The 21,383-nt window shown below is 41.2% G+C and overlaps 1 protein-coding gene across 3 annotated transcripts in view; it reads right to left on the minus strand.

The window, feature by feature from the left end:
• The window catches only part of SLC18A2 (solute carrier family 18 member A2), a 28,633-nt gene extending 7,864 nt beyond the window's left edge, over positions 1-20,769 (minus strand). Inside the window, exons 1-10 of one of the 3 annotated variants that reach the window (XM_065066899.1) lie at positions 20,589-20,769; positions 20,150-20,298; positions 18,219-18,570; positions 10,489-10,547; positions 8,834-8,917; positions 6,265-6,357; positions 5,741-5,830; positions 5,589-5,632; positions 5,453-5,513; positions 383-478 (exon numbers count right to left, since the gene is read on the minus strand). In XM_065066899.1, the coding sequence (XP_064922971.1) occupies positions 383-478; positions 5,453-5,513; positions 5,589-5,632; positions 5,741-5,830; positions 6,265-6,357; positions 8,834-8,917; positions 10,489-10,547; positions 18,219-18,570; positions 20,150-20,270 (1,000 nt within the window). In that variant the 5' untranslated portion in view covers positions 20,271-20,298; positions 20,589-20,769. The other 2 variants (XM_065066901.1, XM_065066900.1) reach the window with 2 other exon arrangements.
• Positions 20,770-21,383: the final 614 nt, after the last annotated feature.

Genomic DNA, 21,383 nt, shown 5'->3' on the forward strand with positions numbered 1-21,383 from the left:
GATACCCTCTGAGAAAAACCCCAAACACATCGTTTTGCCCCACTGGGCTGGCTCTGCAGCTCACAGTCAACACTCGCTGCCAGATTTGCTGCTGAGGCTCCTGAAGGAGGCAGGACAAGCCCAGTGCCATGGCTGCCTCCATCTATTTCTCCCTGCAATGCAAGTGTTGCCCCTTATTGGAGCCTCAGTTGCAATAACATCAATCCACTACCTACTTTTCTTACAGACCAATGTTTGCAATTGTACTGGTACAACACTGGCAATTTAAAGACAGTTAAAAAAAAATACACCCTGAAGCATAAGGAGACCATCTTTAACAGCACCAGAATTAAGACAGTCATTAGATAAAATATAGAGATGCAAAAAATATGCTGTACTTTACCAAGCTGCCATTTTTTTGAGCACATGGTCTCCATCATCCAGATGGGTAAAGCTGGTTCAAGCATAGCAATAGCCATGTTTGCAAAGCAGATTGATCCTTAGAGAAAGAAAGGGAGGGGAAAAAAAAAGTAGTAGTAATTATTTCTTTTGACCGTGAACAAAAAGGCATGCAGAGAATGGATGACTTTATGTAAATCATTGCACTTTTTACAGTTCTATTTTTCATGCATCAGTTGCTGATTAATGTTAAATAGAACAGAAAGTAAAATCACTGAAGAAAACCTTCTATATATTGTTATTCTCCTAGAAATTCTACAATAAAGGTTAAGCTATTTTCATAATGTGAAAGTTTGCAGTGAGCTTGATGACATTTAGAAGTTCAGGAGGTCTGACTGTTGTACAAATGATTACCTAAAACTATGATCTTTTGGTCTTTATCTAGTCTCCTGGGGCAAAACCAGAGCCCTCTTGTGTAACAGGCACTGGCTCTGACCCTGTGCCTCCACCATCTGAGAATGACGATGATGAGATGTGGTGGCCCCGATCCTAAAAATACCAAGAGGCAGCCACAGAGATGTCTGTACCCTGCAAAAGGGAATTTCACGTCGAGATCCTCTAGCTAGCAGCCAGTTAAATCCATGCTGCAAAGCGTAGGTTTGGCTGAGCTTGCCCAGCCCTATGAATTTCAAATGCTTCCAGATCTCTTTTGAATTTCTGGACCTTTAGTCACCCAGACACAGAGGGTAACAAGAGATGGAAGTGCTGACTCAGTCTTGCCCACGGCTCAGCTCTGCCCTGTGCCACTGCCTGCAGATCAAGACTCCGCTGGGTTTGTGTCAAGTTCCTCTATCCTCAGTAGCGCACTTCACTTTAGTGCAGGGATTATTTAACTCAATGGTATTTCTTTGGATTCAAAACGCCTTTTCCACTTGATCAAAAGACCCTGAGGCAGTCAAAGCTTAATGCAGAGCAACACATTGCCTCTGCTAATCCCTTACAAAATCATTTTCAAGGGAGCTTGGAAGTCACTGCTAGAAGCGACAACCTCAAGCCTGTGCTCCCGCTTTTCTCCCTAATGTTTATAATGTCTGTAAGAGTCTAGAAATTTTTCTAAATTTCAGAGATTGTTTCTTTAAGAAAAAAGCCCAATTTTTCTGCAGTCAGAGAAACGTTATTTTCATGGAACAAGTTCTTCATCATACAGTTCAAAACAAAAGGAGCAACTGATGTCATTCCTTGCTCAAACCTGTCAGAATATATTAGACTGTGTATCTATGATTCCTAAAATGAACTCACAGGCTAGCTGGCTCACTCCCTTCCTGGGGCAAGTGGCAACAGTTCAGCGCTGCTTTACCTTAAAGATGAAAGGTTAGATCTAAAGCCAACCTTTCCACTCTGCTGCAAGCTCCCACCAGCGCAGTGGCTGTGAGGAGCCTCAGTTAAACACCTCAGGGCTGCCCTCTTCCGAGCCAAAATCAGCCACGCTCAAGCAGCTTCCTCAGTGTTGGGAAAGAAAAACCACATTTCAAGCCACACAAAGTGCAGCCAGAGGAAGCAGGAGCATCCTAGCAGAAATGGCTTAAATAGCAACGGTCCTGCTCTTAACAAGTTTCACAAAGAAATGAGAAACAGGTGGGTATGAGCATGTGTGTCATAACTGCTTCTCATTAGGTCAGGGAGCATCATCAGAGCTTACCAAAGTACTCAGGTATGTGGTGATAGGGGTACTTCAGATATTTAGGATGTACCCCAAGTGAAAAGTGAAGGCCTGAGCTGGTACTCTGCAAACTCAGGGCAAAGTCCAATAAAGACTGTGCTACCTTAAGTTTCCCCAAAAGAAGATAAATTATTTTTTTCCTCTGTCTTGCACGGACCTCTCTTTAAATGGCCACATCTCAAGGGCATAAGTTCCTCTATAGTTTTTTCTTTAAATTAGACTTAGTGTCCTACATGGGCCAAAAGGTGTGGAATTGCAACCTTCCAGCTGGATCCCACCTCGGCAGCTGAGAACCCACTCAGCTCCTGGCAGAGTGCTGTAGACGTCACTGGTATTTTTCCATGAAAAAGCTGTTGTAACCCTTCTCAAGAAACCATGTGCTCATCATAATATCTGTCTGAACTCCGGGGTTTGCATCTGGTAATTTAAACTAATTCTTCTGTCCATGCAACTTTGTCAGCTGGTATCATCTGGTGTTTCTTTAATCTCTGCCACTGAGGTCTGGCTGCAAGAATGACAGTGACTTACTTCATTCACTGAGCTCCAACCAGCAATGGCAAAAAGTGTCAGTCACATTTCTTTTCAGAGAATACTGATGGCACTGACTTTGAAGCATCACCTCTGACACAATCCACATAGAAGGCAGAGTCTATATTTGCTCATATTTCCTTTCTCTTACAGAGGTTTTCATACAAGTTTGCCATATCATCTGGTCCCATCCTCCTGATGCCCACGTCTTCGTAACCTCCCCACCTGGACTGGTGAGTGGACGTGACAGTCAACATTATTAACTCAAAGGCAACATGGGTTATTAAGGGAAAAATCCACACTTTCAGAGAGAGAGGAACCTCATGTTTGAGTTCAAGACATCTTGTGTTAAAGACTAATATTGTCCTATAGATAAGCAAAATCGGTCAGAAAGTGCTTGTGCTTTGAGAATACAATTATGACTCAAGTGTGTGACGCACGCTCAGGAAATTGAATCTGAATTTATACCATGAAATTAGTGTACCTAAATCAACAGAGCAAGAAACACTTAAACTGTTAGTCCATTTGCAGCATGCCTAAAATATCCCTGTTTTTTACTTGTGGTTAACAAGCCAGCCCACAGTCAGTATTTTAATTAGGTCGTTAAATGTCTTAAAAGCCATCCAAAACCTCTAATCTTCCTGAGCACTGCAAACCCAATGGGACTTTTAACCTTCTCCCTAATCGTTGTATCTGAACGTCCTACACAGTGTGGGACATTTACGTTCACAGCATCCTTGTGAAGTAGAAGATGTGTTATCCTGGCTTAGATATGGAGAAATGTGGCATGATGCCTCAACTGATTGCCTCAAGGTGTCAGAGCACGGAGCTAACTCCACTGGCCCAACCACCTGCTTGACCACCCTTCCCTGTAAATCTCAGGATCAGAAGTTCCCATCCTAGAAAACAGATCAAGGAAAACACGGAACTCCTTGAGGTGAAGGAGAGCAAATGAAATTTTCAGACCTTTTTCACTGTAAAAAGCAACAACTTCCCAACTGAAGGAATTAAAATTTAAACAGTGTATTCCTGGTGCATCAAGAAAGCTGCATTTGGACACTGGTAGGTCAGATAAAAGGCTGAATTTATAGCTGTTATTTGGTATTAATCTCTGAAAAGACCAAATTCGGTGTGCAAGGGAAATAAAGCAGGGAGATAAGAGGCTGAGGTTAGAGAACATCAGCATCATCTGTACTGTCAAAGTCTGTCCTGGGAGGCAAAGACCATGAGTGCTGCACCTGACCCCTCCAATATCCCACCACAGGGACTTTCTTTTATCTTGGGTGCTGATGCCTGGTGGGAGGGAGACAAGTCATCCTGTGTGGATGCAGAGAAGGTCTTTATGTTTCTGCTTCTCTGTACATATTTCCTTTCCCTTCCTCTGCTCTTGCCCAGCCACTCTGGATTGAAGATGGGAAGGGGAAACAGGAGGCACTGGCAGTGCAAGGAGTGGAAAAGCGCCACAGCAGTCAAGGTGAGGTCTCTCTGACACACACTGTCCTGATTCCAGGATAACCAGCTCTCAATCTTCCTCACTATGCTGCCCTGAGACTGTTTGTGCAGCCCTGCTGTACAGAGCCCTGTAACATCAGCAAAAACTGCTTCAGAAAAGAGAATAGCTGCAGAAATTAAATGCCACGTAGATGTGTTAAAAAGTGGGAACAAAGCCCATCCCTGCTCTCAGCAGACTTCAGATATGGTCAAAATAGTGGCATCATGGCCCTTGGTACCTTTTTTCCTCCTTGGCTAAGACTAGCTTGGCATGAGTGGATAAGTCTTAGTCAAGCAAAGTACCACTTAAAATTGCTCCCCTTGTCACATTTTGTGATGTAAACTAAGTTCTGTCACAGATTAGACTTTGGCAAGGACAGCGTATAAAGGAGAGACTGGAGAATAATGTTAGATGAATCTCACCTTGCAGCACCTGCTGTAAACACTAAGAGCCAAGGTACCGAATGAGAGGAATGATAGATCTGAGCTCTTATGACAGGTACTGTCTTTGCTACTCAAATACGTTTCTTCTACAGCAGGGTTTTCTAATGGTTCAAGATTTTCTCAAGCGAAGGCGTTTGAATAACTTCACAGACAGCTTGACCAAGTGTCTCGTCAAAGAGTTAGGGGAATGGTAATTCCCTAAGACCACCAAGAATCAGAGAACCCAAAAAAGCCTGGAAGAATTGCTTTGTTGGATGAGAAGGTTAGCACTAAGGAACCAAACTGTAAAAAACATTACTTATTTGTTTTCAGGTATTTTGTGAACACTTAAAAGGGTCAGGCTTAATTACAGATTTCAGAATAAATACTCAACAAAATGCAATGCAAAAAAGCAAACTTCCCTTGAGACAGAAATATTCATTAGACAAATGATATATGTAATTCCAAACACTATTCAAAACAGACCTTTTCTGAAATATAATCCATGCTCTGGAGACCAAACTCCCTCTTCAAACAGAAACAAAGTTCAGTGTTCTTCCCTGTGCCTACCTGTGATCCGAAAACTGAAAATCCCTCCCTCCAAAAGCCTTGGCCCTATTCACTTGCCTCAGAGATAGTTTCATGGCCACATGTCATTGCCTTAGCAAGCAGCTACAGGTGGTTCCTGTCATCTCAGCTGGAAAGACGTCTACATATCAAACTTTCTGCCTATTATGTTTCTACTGGTATATTCATATTGTATTACCAACAGATTGGGTTTTTTTCTTTGAGATTCAAGTTATTGAAAACAGCAAATGACAATATTGTTAAATCAGCTCAGCCTGAGGCATTCCAGAGTGCCAGGTATAACACCAGCAGATGGTTTAAAGAAAAAGATAAAGGATCCGGTACCTGCTGCAATAATGATATATGGGTCCTTCAAAAGTGTCAGCAATGGTGTTCCCTTCTGACTCTATGAAACAAAAGCCTGGGATTAGGAAAAGCAAAGTGTCATCCATTGCCTAGAATGTTTTATGTTAATACTCACTTCTGCTTGTGCTCTGGATGGCTGCAGAACAAATAATTGAACAGCTGCGAAAAGAAATCAATACTGTAACATTTCATCAAGGAGCGGGTTAGGTGGTAGAAATATGAAAAGGATGTTCTACATGGCAATATTGACTCTTTGTATTTACCGACCTCCATCTAAGAGGGCAAGTGCTGCCAGCACCAGGAACGGAGAACTCTTCCCCACAAACTCATACATGACGCTCCCAAAAGGTGGGCCCACTGCCAGGGAGAAAGAAAGGACACAGATGTGAACAAACATCCTCTGCAAGGGTTTGGGCATCCTGCTGCGGCACCCAGTGACCAAACAGCTCAATTAAAAAAAGCAAACACCACCACCACCACAAAACGCTAAACACATAGCTCATTGATCTCATTGATCATGACAATAACCATATTCTTCACTTCCCAAAATATTCTTCCAAGTAAACAAAAAGCAAGTATCTGAGATTTGTGCCTGACATATGTATCCACATAAGAAACGTGTTGCTGTGGGAAAAAACTGTTCTTAACGTGCACCATTAATCTAATCAGGAGACGTTACAATAACATGGCACTCGATGAGACTCCTCTGCTGCTTTCCTGGATCGCAAGTGCATGATTTAGGGAAGGCTGGAGGTGGTTTCTCTTGCTAGCAAAGCCTCCATCTCACTGACCTAATACTCCCATAGCAAGGCCTCCGAGTGCAATTCCCATTGCGTTGCCTCTCTCTTCGTCATCTGTATATACACTGGCGAGCATGCCCATCCCTAAATTTAAAAAAAGGGAAAGAAAAAGAAAAGAAAAATATACAATGCAAAATTAGGCAGCTGTGTAGTCCAGTTTATGGTCATCATTTGCCAGCCCTACTAAATATTATACAAAGATGGCAACAAGTGTCTGTATATATATAAATATAAATGTGTATATTCCCTCCTTGTAGAATTCACTTTGAAGCAAAAGTGGTTTGGCAATGTAAATGGATTCTAAGACCTTGTTCTATTGTATGGTATTATTCATATAACTTAATAATGCCCTTATTTACTAGATTCTTTGTCCCTGACTTTGTCACGGAGCTTTTAGATGATGCTTTTCAACTGGGTGAAGCAGAGCTTTTGACAGGTATTCCCCATCTGTTATTCATACTCTGGGCTGTTGACACAAAGTTCTGGTGACCACTCACAGCTACAGCTGTGGCCAGGGACAGGTTTTGCACAGAGCTGATTACTATGAGTATTTTAAGTACAGCATCCAAAATGGAAAGATTCTTTTGACCTTTGTCTTCACATGCCTCACTTCTGCGTTTGATAATGAACCTTCATTTCACAAAAGGAAACATGAAGCCTAATTCATTTGTGGTTTTGTGAAGCACTCAGGCACTGTAGATGTAAATCCTGCAGAAGACTCCTCACAGAAATTAATAATTCTGTTTTCAAATCAAGGTTTAAGTAGGACTCAGTAAATAAGGTCCACGACTACAAAGAAAAGTAAAAAAATATTGCATGATTGATCATGAAGTGAATACAATCCAACATGTGCATCAAAAGAAGAGATGTCCTGTGTGGATTAATATGCTTATTGAAAATTGTGGGTGACATCAAATTGTTTGCATGAACAGTTGAAGAGACTGGAGACTGTCCAGAGAAGAGCAATGAGGGTGAGCAAAGGCTTAGAAAAATATCTAAGAAACAGCTGCAGGACTTTCATTTTAAAACCAGAGAGGAGAAAGCTGATGTGAGATGTGATAATAGTCTTGCAATATGAAAAAGAGCCACAAAGATAAAACAAAAGAAATGGTTCTTCCTGTTCTCTCAAGTATGGGAAGAAGAAATAGGTTTACATGAGATATCAGAAAAAACATCCTGCCAGTAAAAGTGGTTAAGCACAAAGCCAGATGCTGAGGGCATTTCTGGAGGCTTCTGAGGACATGTCTGTCAAGTGTGCATGAGGAATGACAGATAGAAAGCTGATCCTGCCTTCAGGAAGGGGGTGCACTAGGTGATCTCTTGGCCTTTTCTGCTCTATTTTGCAGGTTGTTTGTGGGAAAAAAAAAAAAAAAAAGCCAGGTACTCATCTAAAAACTGTATCTCAAAGTACATACTTGCACAGGGACTGACTCAAAGCTGAAAAATCATTTTGATTCTGGCATGACTGCCCTTTGGAAAGTTTGACTTGTAACCTCAACTTGTGCAAAGAAAAAACCATGGATTTCCTTCTCTCTACCTCTCCTGCTTGTCTTTGTCTTCCCCATCCCTGGCTCCTCATCACAGCCCCTGCCTGCTCGGTTTGCTGCAGCCTCGCTCTTCCCATTTCTCACCCACATTTAAATATCTCTGCCTAACTAGTGCTTGCTGCACAGCTTAAAACCCATCTTAGGCATAATTTGCTTCTTGCTCCCAGTTCAAAAGCTCAGCCTGGGGTGTTCCATCTCTCCAGCTGCCCAGATGTGGGCTGCTGGAGCAAAACCCTCGCAAAAGGAACCTACAAAGAATCCAGCTGCCAAATTCTTGTTATGTTTCTATGGAGTGTGTGTGAACCCTGCTTAAAGACCAGGCCAGCTGGGGAGGGGGAATTTTCCTGAGGAAGCCAAAAGACACATTCTTGAAAAAAAGCTCTTTTAACCTCCCCTCCCAAGCTAAACTGTTATTCCTGCTGCCATCACAGAGAATTTTTCGAAGGAAAGATTGTGAAATGTTCTGACATTAAAAAAAACCCCATATTTTCTCTAGTCTCGGTCTCAGAAATGGTTGAATAATTTGGGCTGAAAACCCATACCGCATTTCACCTACTCATTAAAAACTTATAACCTTGCATTGGAAATCTAGTAGAGGTAACCTCAGTCCAAACAGGCAGACAGCATGGTGAGTCCTTGAAAACAACATTTTATAACAGAAATTTCAGTAACAGGCAGAGCTGCTATCCCTACTATAAGAAGTACCAACATAAGTTCCTGATGACCTTTAAAATGGCTAAAAATGAATTTAAAATGTTAAAGACGCACATACAGAAATCCCAGGGAGAGTGCAGTTCATTTAGTGCTGTACCTTACCACAACCCAAATACCAAGCAAGTCTGAAGAGACATTTGCTTTTGAGCTACTTTATATGAAAGGGACAGAAAAAGTAGGGAACCTGATTGAATTGAATACTTTTATATTAATTATTGAAACAGCAGGCAAAGCACAATTTAGAAGATTACTAAAAATGATAGAATCAGTTATCTGTATTGTATCCTATCCTCTCTTACCTGCCACAGAAGAACAAGAGGAACCCACTCCTTGAAGGGACCTGGCAATAAACAGTAACGTGTAGCTTCCTGAGAAGGCAAACACTACAGAAAAAAACAGAGATAATTTTTTAAAATTAGGTTAACTGTAACTAGGTTAAAAAGTTAAGATTTCTTGAAACAATCACAAAAAAACTCATGCAATTTATTCAAGCGATTACAGTGACTTGTGCCACTTTCAATGCTAACTGCATTATTTTCCCTTATTGCATTTAGATGTGTCAGTGTTGAATTGCTCCCAGGTGTCTAAGCCTCCTGGTAACACTGACTTCAAGCACACAAGCAGTTTTAACTAATTACTTAGAATCTGATTACATCCCGCTCTGATTCAGCAGCACACAGAAGGAGCACTAAGACCTTTCTTCCCAGCCTTGTCTCCCCGTGCTCCTTCATTTGAGGCTGCCCAGTCTGAAGTTCCAACTAAATTCCCCACCCACAACACTGGAAAGCAGAGTGTCCCAGAAGCACAAGCACACCTCTGTAGAGCCTGTGTCATGGTCAGTATCATTAAATCTACAGTGAGTTTTTAAAATATTTTTAAAGCTCCAATCTGTTGGCCACCTAAGGAATTTTTCCAGATAGTTTATAGCTGGGGGAAGCTGTTACACACCAACTAAAACCAAGATCCACCTGCCCTGCAGCATTGTGCCTCTCTGGCTTTTCACCAGCTGTTACAAAACTGCCTACCCATGTGGACAGGGAAAAAGGAAGAAAGTATGCCAGCAAATCAACAATACTCCCCTCTGCTATGAATTAGGCTTACTATTCTAATCTCCATCCCAACCAAAATTAGTCTAATGTGTTCCTAAAATGCGGAGTTGTCAGTGACTCTAAACAAGGTAATCTTCTCTGGCACTTCAGTCCCCTTGATGATAGAGTTTTGAGCTCGTTATTCCTTCTCTTAGGTACAGTGAACATGGAAAACTGTTCCCCTCCTTTTTTTCATAGGCTCTGATGTGTCTTACATCTGCCTTCTGAAGCAGACCCAGTTCTTTCGCTGTTTCTCACAAGCTTCTAATGGTCCTTGATGTTCTCCTTTGTACTCCTTCCACCTGGGCCGCTGCTTCAAGTGCCATGCCAAAACTGAACATAAAACAGCAGCTGAAGCCTTATCAGTGCCATTAGAGCAGACGAATTATCTCAGCTGACTCGCGGGCTGTGCTCCTGTTTGCGCATCCCACAGCGATGTTTAGCGACACGATGATACTGTTGACTCATGTTCTACTCATGAGCCACTGCAACCTCATGATCTTTCCGATAAGCCCTTATGATATCTAGTTGTTAAGGACCCTGCAAAACAGCCTTCTCATGGCTGATCGCCCTCCCGTTGCCATCAGTTTATTAAAACTGTCTGAGCACCGCTTCAGATTGCAAGAACCTGCAAGAAAGGTTCAGGTGAGGAAGAGACCTGCTAAGGTGGGATGGAAGGTGATGAATTCCTTAGAGCACATTTGTAAGAGTGTACTTGTCAGATCTCATCAGCACCACTATACACATGGAGCAGCTACCCTTAAATTTCCCTTGGAAATCAGTCCCTCTACATCAACAAGAAGAATTCCTAGTGATTATTATTATAGATTATTTATTTAAAAGTTGCATCTGGGCCAGACACTTACTGATTGTTGACACAAACATGATGCAGAAGCCAGCAAACAGTGGGATCTGGTATCCTATTCTGGAAAACAAAATGAACATTAACGTTTCTTGGGATTGTGTCACTGACATTTTGAGTTAGATTTACGTGAGCACACACACTGCAAAAAAACCCACCTGTAGTTCCTTGATAGGCTTTGAAATATATACATTTATATATATATATATACCACATGATCAAATTGTTCATGTTACAGATGCCTTTTCTTCTGGCACACCAGACTTTATATCTGAAATCCCTGGAAATCCCTCTCATTAGAATCTGATTGCCCTGTTCCACCATAACTGTACCCAATAAAGTATCTCTGAGCAGCCATGGGGTTTCCAAGGATCTGAGAAGGGAAGATTTGTCTGAGCTGTGAAATATCCCAGTAGTGTTTCAGTGCTTATCTGTTTCCATCCTCACAAGACAATGACTGTAATGAGACATGGTCAAATCAAAGGCTTTTTTACTGGGAAAATTTGTCATCAGCTTTGTTGGGAGTTTTCCCTCAGCCAGGAGCACTGGAAGAGTCCCAAAGAACCTGAGAATATTTTTGCTTTCCATGTGTAGGAGTAAAAATGGAGCAGATCAAAGCTTTCTTCATCAGCCCACTTCTCCATCAGGACTCTAAACAGCCTGTAGAAACACCTGGTTGCTATAAGTATTTTCTAGAAAATAAATGATTTTCTGTCTGGCAGGCAAACACATGTTTTTGGCAGCTAAAAATCAAATTTCAACAAAAAAATTCACAATATACTGTTTTTCACAGTGTTAAAAATCTGCCCTAGAATCAAAACCCATACCCAGGTGGGTCTGAAGACAGTCTGTATATTCTATTCAACACATTCTATTCACAGCCTCTTCTTGATAATATTCTGCATCTTAAATGTATTTGTATTATTTAATGAACAAACTCTTTAACCATGCATTTGATTTGTATTATTTCAATTTATTTGTATTATTTAAGGGCCAGATTCTTCAGCAATGGATGATGCTTTTCAAAGGAGTACTGATTGACTTCAGTTTCTAAAGATTTGACAGTATTGGGCATTTATACAGGCAGTATTGGCTTAAGTAAGTCTATCAGATAATGAAAGAGTCTATAATTCTTTTTTTAAAAATGTTTAACTATAGCAGTCCTAATAGAAGTAAACTAGCCTAATTATTCTAAGCTTTGTTTATTTGCTAATTTAATTTTTATATAATTAAGGACCATGGATAATGAAGAACTTTTTGAAGTGCAAAGCTCGATGTTCATTAAATATCTCATTTTAACATTTGGTTGAGTTTTATGAATTAAAGAAGCCTAGCATGCACATTTATACATGTCGCAGAAATCTCTAATAAAGAGCGGGTGGAAAAATTTTGCCTTAAATATCATCACTACATTAAAAATACGACAAAATTGTAGTGTGCTAATTCTTGTAGTTGAAATTTGTAAGTGGGTGTTAGAAATACCCAACAAAGAAGACTAGTTACTCTTATGGTTACTTAACTGGACCGACTTCTCCAAAGCAAATTAAAACCCTGGCACTATCAGACTTCCCCTGTGACCTTATGATAATAATTTTAACCTATTTGCACCTCAATATCTGGCCCGTCAGAGAATACAACTACCTTTTTTGTCTACTTTATTTAAAGCGGATGATTTTTCTAAGCCTGTCTCTTCTCTTACTATGTGTATAGTAGGTATTACACAATGGGATGCTGATCTTCTCTGATGTTTCTAAGTACACGAGGAAATAACATATTATTCTCTTCTGTTACCATCTGCTGCCTCAGAGCTGAGGTGGGCACTTCCCGGAGAGCTCAGGCAGAATAGACCACAGAGAGTTTGATCATAATTGCTTTGATTTTGAATTTTTCAATTAAAGAAAGCCCTGATAGAAGTACAGATTAAAAAAACAACAACTGTGGATATGGCTACTGCTGCTGGTGAGCAATATTGTCTTCCTCTGCGGTACTATGAAAGCAAACACTGAATGACCTTGTGCCTTCTTCCATTGCAAGATGAAGTAGTGTTGTGTCTGCCAAGGCCACCCCAGAGGTATTTAAGGTGGGCATTGTGGAAGGAGAAGTCTGATTACAGTACAGAAATCAAGCAATTCTTAGAGTAGACACAGGGGCCATGAGATAGCAAGTCATTTCTGTTACAAATACACAATTAAAATTCAGTCATTTGCATGAAAACAAATGCCATCCAAAGTAGCTCCTACATTCATGTTTCTATCACTAGACCAGAGACACGAGCTATGAGATCTTCCATAAACATTACTGAGTTAAACAAAGAGAAGGGCTGTCATACTAGTTCTAAATGATACTTTTATCAAGCTGATGCAGATTTTTAGCCTTCCAGAAGGCATTCTACACTTGGAAAGTTTCTGGTGGTTGAAAGCTGTAAGAAAACAAGCATTTTGGAAGTCACTTTTAGTGCTTAATAACATGCTGTTAAGGCATTCTTAATTTTTGCAGCTGCAAGTATTATTCCTCCTTCATCTTGGACAAACAGGGTCCCAGCAAGGTGTGAAGTGACACTCAGCAGAGGGTGATGAGGGCAGAACTGGAGCAGAGCTCAGTCTTACTCTTGCTGCCCAGCAGACCATGATGCTTCATCACACATACCAAGGTCTAACATGCACCTTTTCCTCCATGCAGAAATTAATAATTTCAGAACCAGATCCATGTGGGCACATCTAGTCCTTTCAGCCAACATCTGCACTGCCAGTGATCCATCATACAAGATGATGCAAAGGTATACAGGTCAGCACAGGACATGCATATTTGTTCTGAATTAAACAAGTAATTATAATCCTCTGAAAAGCTAAAAATTGCCTGACAGTTCACCCACAATTTAGAGATGCCCAATTCCAGTGTGCTGCCCCTGCATGAGATTGCTGAACCTCTGGAAGTCTCCTCTTGCTCAGAGGACAGTCTTTCCCATTTCCAGCTGACATTCAGATATGCAGATTGTCTTTTCCTGCATAATCTTAGCAAACCCTGCCTCCTCCTGAAATAGCAGCACTAATTAGTTGGCAGTTGTGCTACCAAGAATGTCTAATCTACAGCTGCATTCCCTGATCTGTCCAACAGATATCAGAGAGCACAAACTGGAAGCTTCTGTTGGTCAGAATAATTACACTATATAACATAAATAGTCACAAAAAAGAGAAGCACTACCTGTAACAGCCAACTATTCAGTGACTGTCCCTTGGTCCTATGCTGTTCATGTTCTTGCCACATGAAACACATGGATATGCAGTTTCTACTTCTTGGCCATGACGTGACATGATATGCTCCATTACAGTTACCTCTACACTTTGTTCTTCTGCATGTGTGTAACACAAAAGAATACTACAGCCTCTCATCTCTGTTCTTTTTTCTTGTTACCATGCTCAAGTGTGCCATTTTCTCAGGCACACCTTTCAAAACCCTTGAAGACAATCTGAAGCAGAGTCCAGCATGTTTCATCAAGGCTACCTAGAGTTAGAAGTGCTTCCTACAAGTGTTGCTGACTTCTGAAAAAGCCAAAGTCATTAGATGAAGGAGGGAGAGGAAAGGCTGCCACTGATGGAGAACACCTAAATAACTCATTTTCAGTGCCATGTTGACCTCAGATTGCAGGACTGTTTGGAAGTGGATTGTACCCATTAATGAGGTTAACCTACAATAAGACCATCAATTGACAGGTCCTGTGCAGCAGTAAAATAAAGGTTACACTGACCAGTTTAGCAGCTGTGGATGATTAGAGCTTAATTATCCATCCATTACAGTGCTGCAAATCCATTGATTTCTTGCTAAAATGATGGTGAAATGATGATCTGTTCATTTTTTAATTGTTTTTGAGTCCTCACAGAGATAAGCATGAGGTTGAAGCTATTTTTTTTTTTCAGACTGACAAATGAAGGGAGGGAGACACATGGCAGGGGAGCCATTCATTGACTCCAGTGGATTGTGGGGCAAGCACAGCTGGACTCACAGCCCCATTCACAGAGCTTGGTAAGAGCCTGAAAAATTAATGGAGAAAATCAGCTTGTGTTAGAGAACACAGCAGCCTTTTGCTCATTTTCTTTGCTGGAAAGGATTAGGCAGAGCCTTCAATCTCCCTTTGCCAATACACCCTCCTCACAAAGTGCCCTGTGTCAAGTGCTGTGCTATCTGTACAGTTTCTCACCAATTTCACCACAAGCAAAAACATGATGTGCATCTGAGTCACCAAATCTTATCAGCTCTGCCCTGAAACTGTGACACAGTGGGAAGCGTGTGGTCACATCCTACTGCAAAGCCATCATCTAACATTTTCTTTGCTAGAACTTTGTTAGACGAAAGGTAAATTGTGTTGTTACACGAGTTACGAACCGGTTCACTAACCCAGCTGTGTGTTTTGTATGTTACTCTGATGAAAGAGCTGTGCTTGAAATAAGAAATGTTTTCAGCTGAATTGACTTATTGAATCGAGCCAATTTTGAAATTTGTTTTTGAAAATCTACATCTCCAGTAGCTACAGAGAAAGGGAAAAAACAGCCTACAAAACTCCAGAAAACCTAGAATAGTTATTCGCATAGACTTATATGAATAGAGCATCCTCTTGAATCCTGTACAAACTCAAGCACTCCAAGCCAGTGCACACTGAAAGCCAGTAACTGTACTCCATTAAAAATCTAAACTGCTCCTGAACAACTATATTTGACTGAAAAATAAAAACCACGAACACAGTGTGCTGCCTATTTGAAAAAGAAACCAACTGGGCATCTTAAACTGAGTACACTAATCTTGAACTAAGCAACCAGTTCTCCTTGAGCTGCGGTATTTTGATGAAATTTTGCAAAAGTAGTAAAGGCAATAACGATTATCACTAAACAGTTTATCAGTGGTAAGGAAGAGTCTTTGTAATGATAACTCAGATATTTTCGGTTTCATTTAAATAATCACAATTTTCACGCTGCTTTTTAACTTATCATATACACATTGTTATTAAGAAATGTCAACTTTAGGAGGGATTTTTGCCAAGGACTTTTACAGTTAATTGATAAATGTGTTAACTGATATTTTCCACTAAACATTTCTCAGAAGAAAGGCAGATCTTGGTACCAAGAAACAAATAATGCATGAAAGAAAACCAGTAGTCCTTAAATCTAATTTCAAGCCACTTTTCCACTAAGGTACTCATTTCTGCTGTATGAGAGAAGAATCAGTAGCACAAGACACAGGGGTGATGCACTTCTTGTTTTTCTTTTCTCACTTGTTGGGCGTCTGAGCTCGCAAACCTGCCCCTGTGATTGTGGTCACACACTCAATCCCATGTGAAAATAAACCTATAGGAGGTTTCCAGCAGGAAATTTCAGCTCACAGCACTAATGTTCGTAGAATCATAGAACCATTTGGTTGGAAGAGACCTTCAAGGTCATCGAGTCCAGCCATTAACCTAACACTGGCATTAAACCATGTCCCTAAGAACCTCATCTACATGTCTTTGAAGCATCTCCAGGGATGGTGACTCCACCACTGCCCTGTGCAGCCTGTTCCAATTCCCGACAACCCATTCCATGAAGAAATTTTTCCTAATATCCAACCTAAACCTCCCCTGGAGTAACTTCAGGCCATTTCTCGTCCTGTTGCTTGTTGCTGGGGAGAAGAGACCAACCCTGTCCATGCTACAACCTCCTTTCAGGTAGTTGTAGAACAGCCTGTTCTTCAGGCTGAATCCCCCAGATCCCACAGCTGCTCCCATCACACTTGTGCTCCAGACCCTTCACCAGCTTCATTGCCCTTTTCTGAACTCTCTCCAGCACCTCAGTGTCTTTCTTGTAGTGAGGGACCCAAAACTGAACACAGTTGCCCACCCTGCTCCTAACAGCAAAGGGAGATGCTACAAGAACATCTACAGCCCCACAGCCAGATCTGGGGGAGATGTTTCACCCCACGCCTCAGCACAGGCAGCACCAGGCTCCAGTCCCAAAACGCGCAGGAACATGGAGAGACATCGACCGGATAGGCACCCTCTGCCTTAGGCAGAGCAACAGCCCAAGCAACAGCAGAGACTGCGTCTCCACTATGATGTAACTGCACTATCAAAAAAGCCATCAATAACTTACCATTGCCTCTCTCCTGGCTTGGCAGGTTGTGGAATAGTTTATACTAACAAAGTAAATATAAGTAGGGCAATAATTTAGACATTTAGGAACATCTAGAAAAATACCTAGAGAGCTACTGTGAAAATATTATTTGATGTTATGTTACTTTGCCTGTGGATGAGCTATCACATCCTTACAAAACAATACAGAAAATCCAGGTAATAAAAATCTAGTTTCGTTCTCAACTCACAGCAATATTTGTGGAAAAGTAATTTTGCAATGGCGTACTTATATCTGTGTAGGTGGTATGCAGCAGGAGATAAGGTGAAATGAGAGAGAAATGAAACGGTCTATCTCACTTAAAGCTTTTGTATATAGATCAGTTCCACAGATTGAATACAGGTTTTTGAATTCATAGCACTGTGCCTCAAACCACCACTTAACCCTCAGTTGGTCACTCTTCTATCAGATTGAAATTAAACACTCAGGCAATATATATAAACTGTAAAATCTAAGAAAGGTAGTTTTGGTTTCAAAACCTGAAATATGTAGCACTAAAAGGTGTTGGTTGTTTTGGTTATTGCCACACCTGATAAGCATTGACTGCTGAAACAAAAGTGTTTTACAAGGAGAAACTTCTGCAGCATGTTGTTTTCTGAAAGGAAAATTTCTTCTTTATAAAAATAGTTTCAATAAGAAATATGAAAATTAGTGACCTGACTGGACTTTATTGGAGTTTATTTCCTGCAGAGATTGATCTGTTTGGTTTGGGAGAGCTTCTGTGGGGAGCAGTTACATAAAACACTAACAATAACATTAAATTAAGTGTTAATAACATAAATTTAAATGATATTATGAATACATCATTAGTGCTTAGATTTTGAGGAAAAAGGGTTATAAGTCATTGACATTGGTCCTTACACCCTTGATCCTGGCTCAGGTAGATTCTCTATGATGTACCATTTAAACATATTTTCTTTCAGGTATCATAAATATGTAAGAATTTAGAGAGAACAATTTGAAGGCTGTGCTAGTTCATGCACTGGTGGAAATCTGTGATCCACTGAATACGGCATCAGCAAAGTTTCACACTTTTTCATTTTTCACTCAAGTCCACATGAATTTCCTACTGATTCTTACCTCAAGTGACTCCAAACTGGTGAACACCAAATGGCACTAAGAGCTGTGAGTCTCTGTGAGAGCAAGGGAGGGGTCTGAGCCCCACCTGCAGCTTCAATATCACATTTGCCTAACGCAGGTGTAACAAATACATCATCAATTCACAGTGCTTTGTAAATACTGAGCTGTAGCACCATTTGAGTCAGTAGAGCTGTACTGAAGAAATTTCAACACCAGGGAAAAGTTTCTATAAGCACCAGAGACCTCAGGAGCTGAAGGAAAAACGTATGATATTGAATGTATCAAATGGCTTATGTGCAGCTTACTAATTTATTTTGGAAAGGGTGTAGGCGTTTAAAAGACGTGTTCATCAAATGTAATTCACTAAACTATTTCTCCAGATAAAGCAAGGCAGCCAGAAGTCAGGGCCACAATAGAATTAAAGATACTTCGCTTGAGATACTAGTCCAGACTAAAACATCAATACAAAATCCTGAGTCACGTAGCAGAAATAACATACCTGTTTGTCAGCGGCCCTATGAAGGGGTTAGTGATTAGCTGCACTGTTGCTTTTGAAGCAAACAAGAGACCGACTTGAACGTTTTCATTCAGCAGGTCCTTATCTTCCTTGGGGCAATCAGACGGGGAAGGAGTCACATTTACTATCATTTGTTCTGTCTGAGTATGATGCAACTCTCTGGGCTGTGTCTTATCAGATTCGTTTCCAGTAACCATCGTGGAGTTGTCATAGTAGGAAAAGATGCTCTGAAAATTGTCCATCGTTGTTGAGACCGCGTTAGGCTTAGTAGTCTGGATTTCTGTGGCATTTTTCTCATGTTTGATGCTGTAAAGGTAACTGGGAATTATTGGCACTGGAAAAACAAATAGAATATATTGGCATCTTACTATCAGGTTATTTGTAAAGGGAATCACCAAATTTTCTTGTTTGCTTTGCCATTGATTAGGAAATACAAGGCTTTCCTACACAGCACACTAGTAAGAATTTTGAACACCGGAAACACAGAACAAAAATACGCATTTGTTCATGGGAAAAATCACACCGATAACTCAAAAGTGCAGTTTAAAACCAAAAGTTCTTTTGCATTAGTCTTTATTTTTTGGCAGTTTTGATAAATACAAGTTTTTCCATACAAACGTCAGTCAGAAAACAAAATAAAAGTATCAAAACCCACATCTGAAGAGCCTCTTTGTCGTGTGACTGCACAAATCCATTTATTAGATTGTGAAAACATAAACGATGAGAAAAGCATTGAAACCATTGTTAAACCAAAATATTTGAAATGTAATAAAACACATTTCTAAAATAAACCACAAAATTATTGGTAAACAGCAGCCCTAACACAGCACTCTTATATTAAGTAATCAGAACTAATGTACTGATGTTTGCATACCTCATTTGTTTTAAATTTACATTGAAAAGATCATCCAGAAGGGGCTTGCTTTATATGCTTTAGCATCTTACCTGAAATTTAATTGGATTAATACATATCTCAGAAATTTGCATTTCAGAATCTGTAGAAGCAGATATCAGGTTTATTGAATTTAACACTAGTGACAGAGTTGCCCCTCCTTGTCTTGGATCTATCTCTTCCTTTCAATAAGTCTGCAAACTACCATAATTTCTAGGGCTTGTAGCATACATGTAACATCCAACAGGCAGCTCTGGACAGCCTGATTCACTTTTGAGAGAAGCATGTGCATTCATGCGTATGTCTGTGTGCATCCATGAACCCCTTGATTCTCTTAACCATTTTATTAAAATTCATGTCCGTATGCACATTTGAATATGAGGACTTCAAAAACTACCGGTGAAAAATATCCAAGTATTTTATTTCAGTAGATTCCTAAGACTTGACACTATGCATCTGAAGCCAGTAAAAGTTGCATCTTCAACTTTGATCAAAACTTGGTTATTTTATTAAACCAACTTATAGAAGGACTTTTCTTAAAACCCAGTCAGATAGTTTTCTTACTAACCTAGCATTTTAAGACCAGCATAGGGTAAAGACGAACTATCACAAGGAAACAGGCATCTCCAGCATTATCTAGCCTGTTGTTTCAGTTACATGACCACAGGAGAAAAAATGATGATGGGCTAAAAATACTGTTATCTGTTGTTCTGTGAAGTGCCGGTGGCTTTTAGTAGGAAAAAGAAAAAAAAAGACAGACTTTTTTATACCATTCCTGCAATTAACATAGAAATAAAAGCGAGATTTTGATGTGTATAGCAGCGTTTGCAGCACCTAGAGTATCATTCTCATTTAGTAAAAAATCAGTGCTTGGAAATGTTCGGTTGGAATGCATTAACCATGCATCCAGGGAGTACATCTGTCACCGGAGATTATTTCTGGAGTAAATCGGAAGAAAAATAAAAAACGAAAAAAAAAAAAGAAAACAAACCAAACCCCAAACAAAACCCATCCTACCTACCGACTACCGTCAGCAGCATGTTGTCCAGGAGCAAGGCGATGAAGACGATGAGCAGGATGAGTCTCCGGGACTGGCGGCTCTCCCGGAGCCAGCGGAGGGGGCTGAGCTCGCCCCAAGCCATGTCCCCGTCCCTGCGCCGCCGGCTGCCGCTGCAGAGAGACAAAGGCCATTAGGGGTGACGGGGACAAGGCGGGGACCCCGGGCGGCAGCTCCGCGGGGTTGCCGGTGGCTCTGTGGGCGCTGGAGCCCCCGGCCCCGCTCCGCTCCGCGCCCCGCCCCGCGCTCCCCGCCCCTCCGCACCCGGCTGCCCACAGCCCGGCCCGGCTCCTCCCGGCTCCCGGGCAGGTCCCCGGCCAGCCGCACGCTGCCAGCCGGCAGGGCAGGAGCCGGGAGGAGGAGGAGGGGGAGGAGGAAAAGGAGGAGAAGAAGGAGGAGGCACCTCTGCTCCCCGTGTGAGCGCTGGAAGCGGCGCAGGGGGGGAAACCCCCTCCTGTCCCCTCCCCGGGTAGCGATGCTCTCTGCCCGCAGCGGCTCTCTGCCCGCTCCTCCCTGCCCGCAGCTCTGGGCTGCGCCAACACCGCTGTGTGCCCAGCCAGATGTGCCGAAACAGGTACACAGAGGGAAGGGTAAAAAGTCACTGCTCATGTGCTTCAACACGCGGGCAGCATGAGGAACCAAACGGAAATGGTGCCACTGATTCTGTTCTTAAAATGAGGAGTTTGCACCATTCGGCATTTAATTTGCTCGTTTTTCTTGCTTGCTCTGCAGAGACTCCCAAGTGTTGTACCCAGCCTGTGGCACTTTTTTTTTTGCCATCGTTATGAATTCCTTTTCTTCTCAATCTGTGTTAGAAAAGAGATTAACTGTGTTGAGCTAATCAAGAAACACGTTTTAACAAAGATCTGCCTTTTTTTTTTTTTTAAACATCGGCTTTCATATCACATAATACAGTACTTTAGTCAGTCGACACTGAACTTCGTGAACTGTTCTTTACTTGGCTCTCTTCACTGAGCTTCACTTTTGGTACTGAAATGGAGAAATAAACTTAACAGCAGAGTCGATTATACTGTTAAGCAGCATTCTTTATTTTATCAGCACTGGGGAACACCAGGGATCATCCTCCGTAAGTGCTCCAGTGACTGGATTGCTTATATTCACATAATTATTACATATGCATTACAATTTTTGGAAATTTTGAAATACATCTGTACTAAGAAATAATTGATGATGTTAG

This window comes from Columba livia, chromosome 6 (genome assembly GCF_036013475.1).
Source record: "Columba livia isolate bColLiv1 breed racing homer chromosome 6, bColLiv1.pat.W.v2, whole genome shotgun sequence".
NCBI lineage: Eukaryota > Metazoa > Chordata > Aves > Columbiformes > Columbidae > Columba > Columba livia.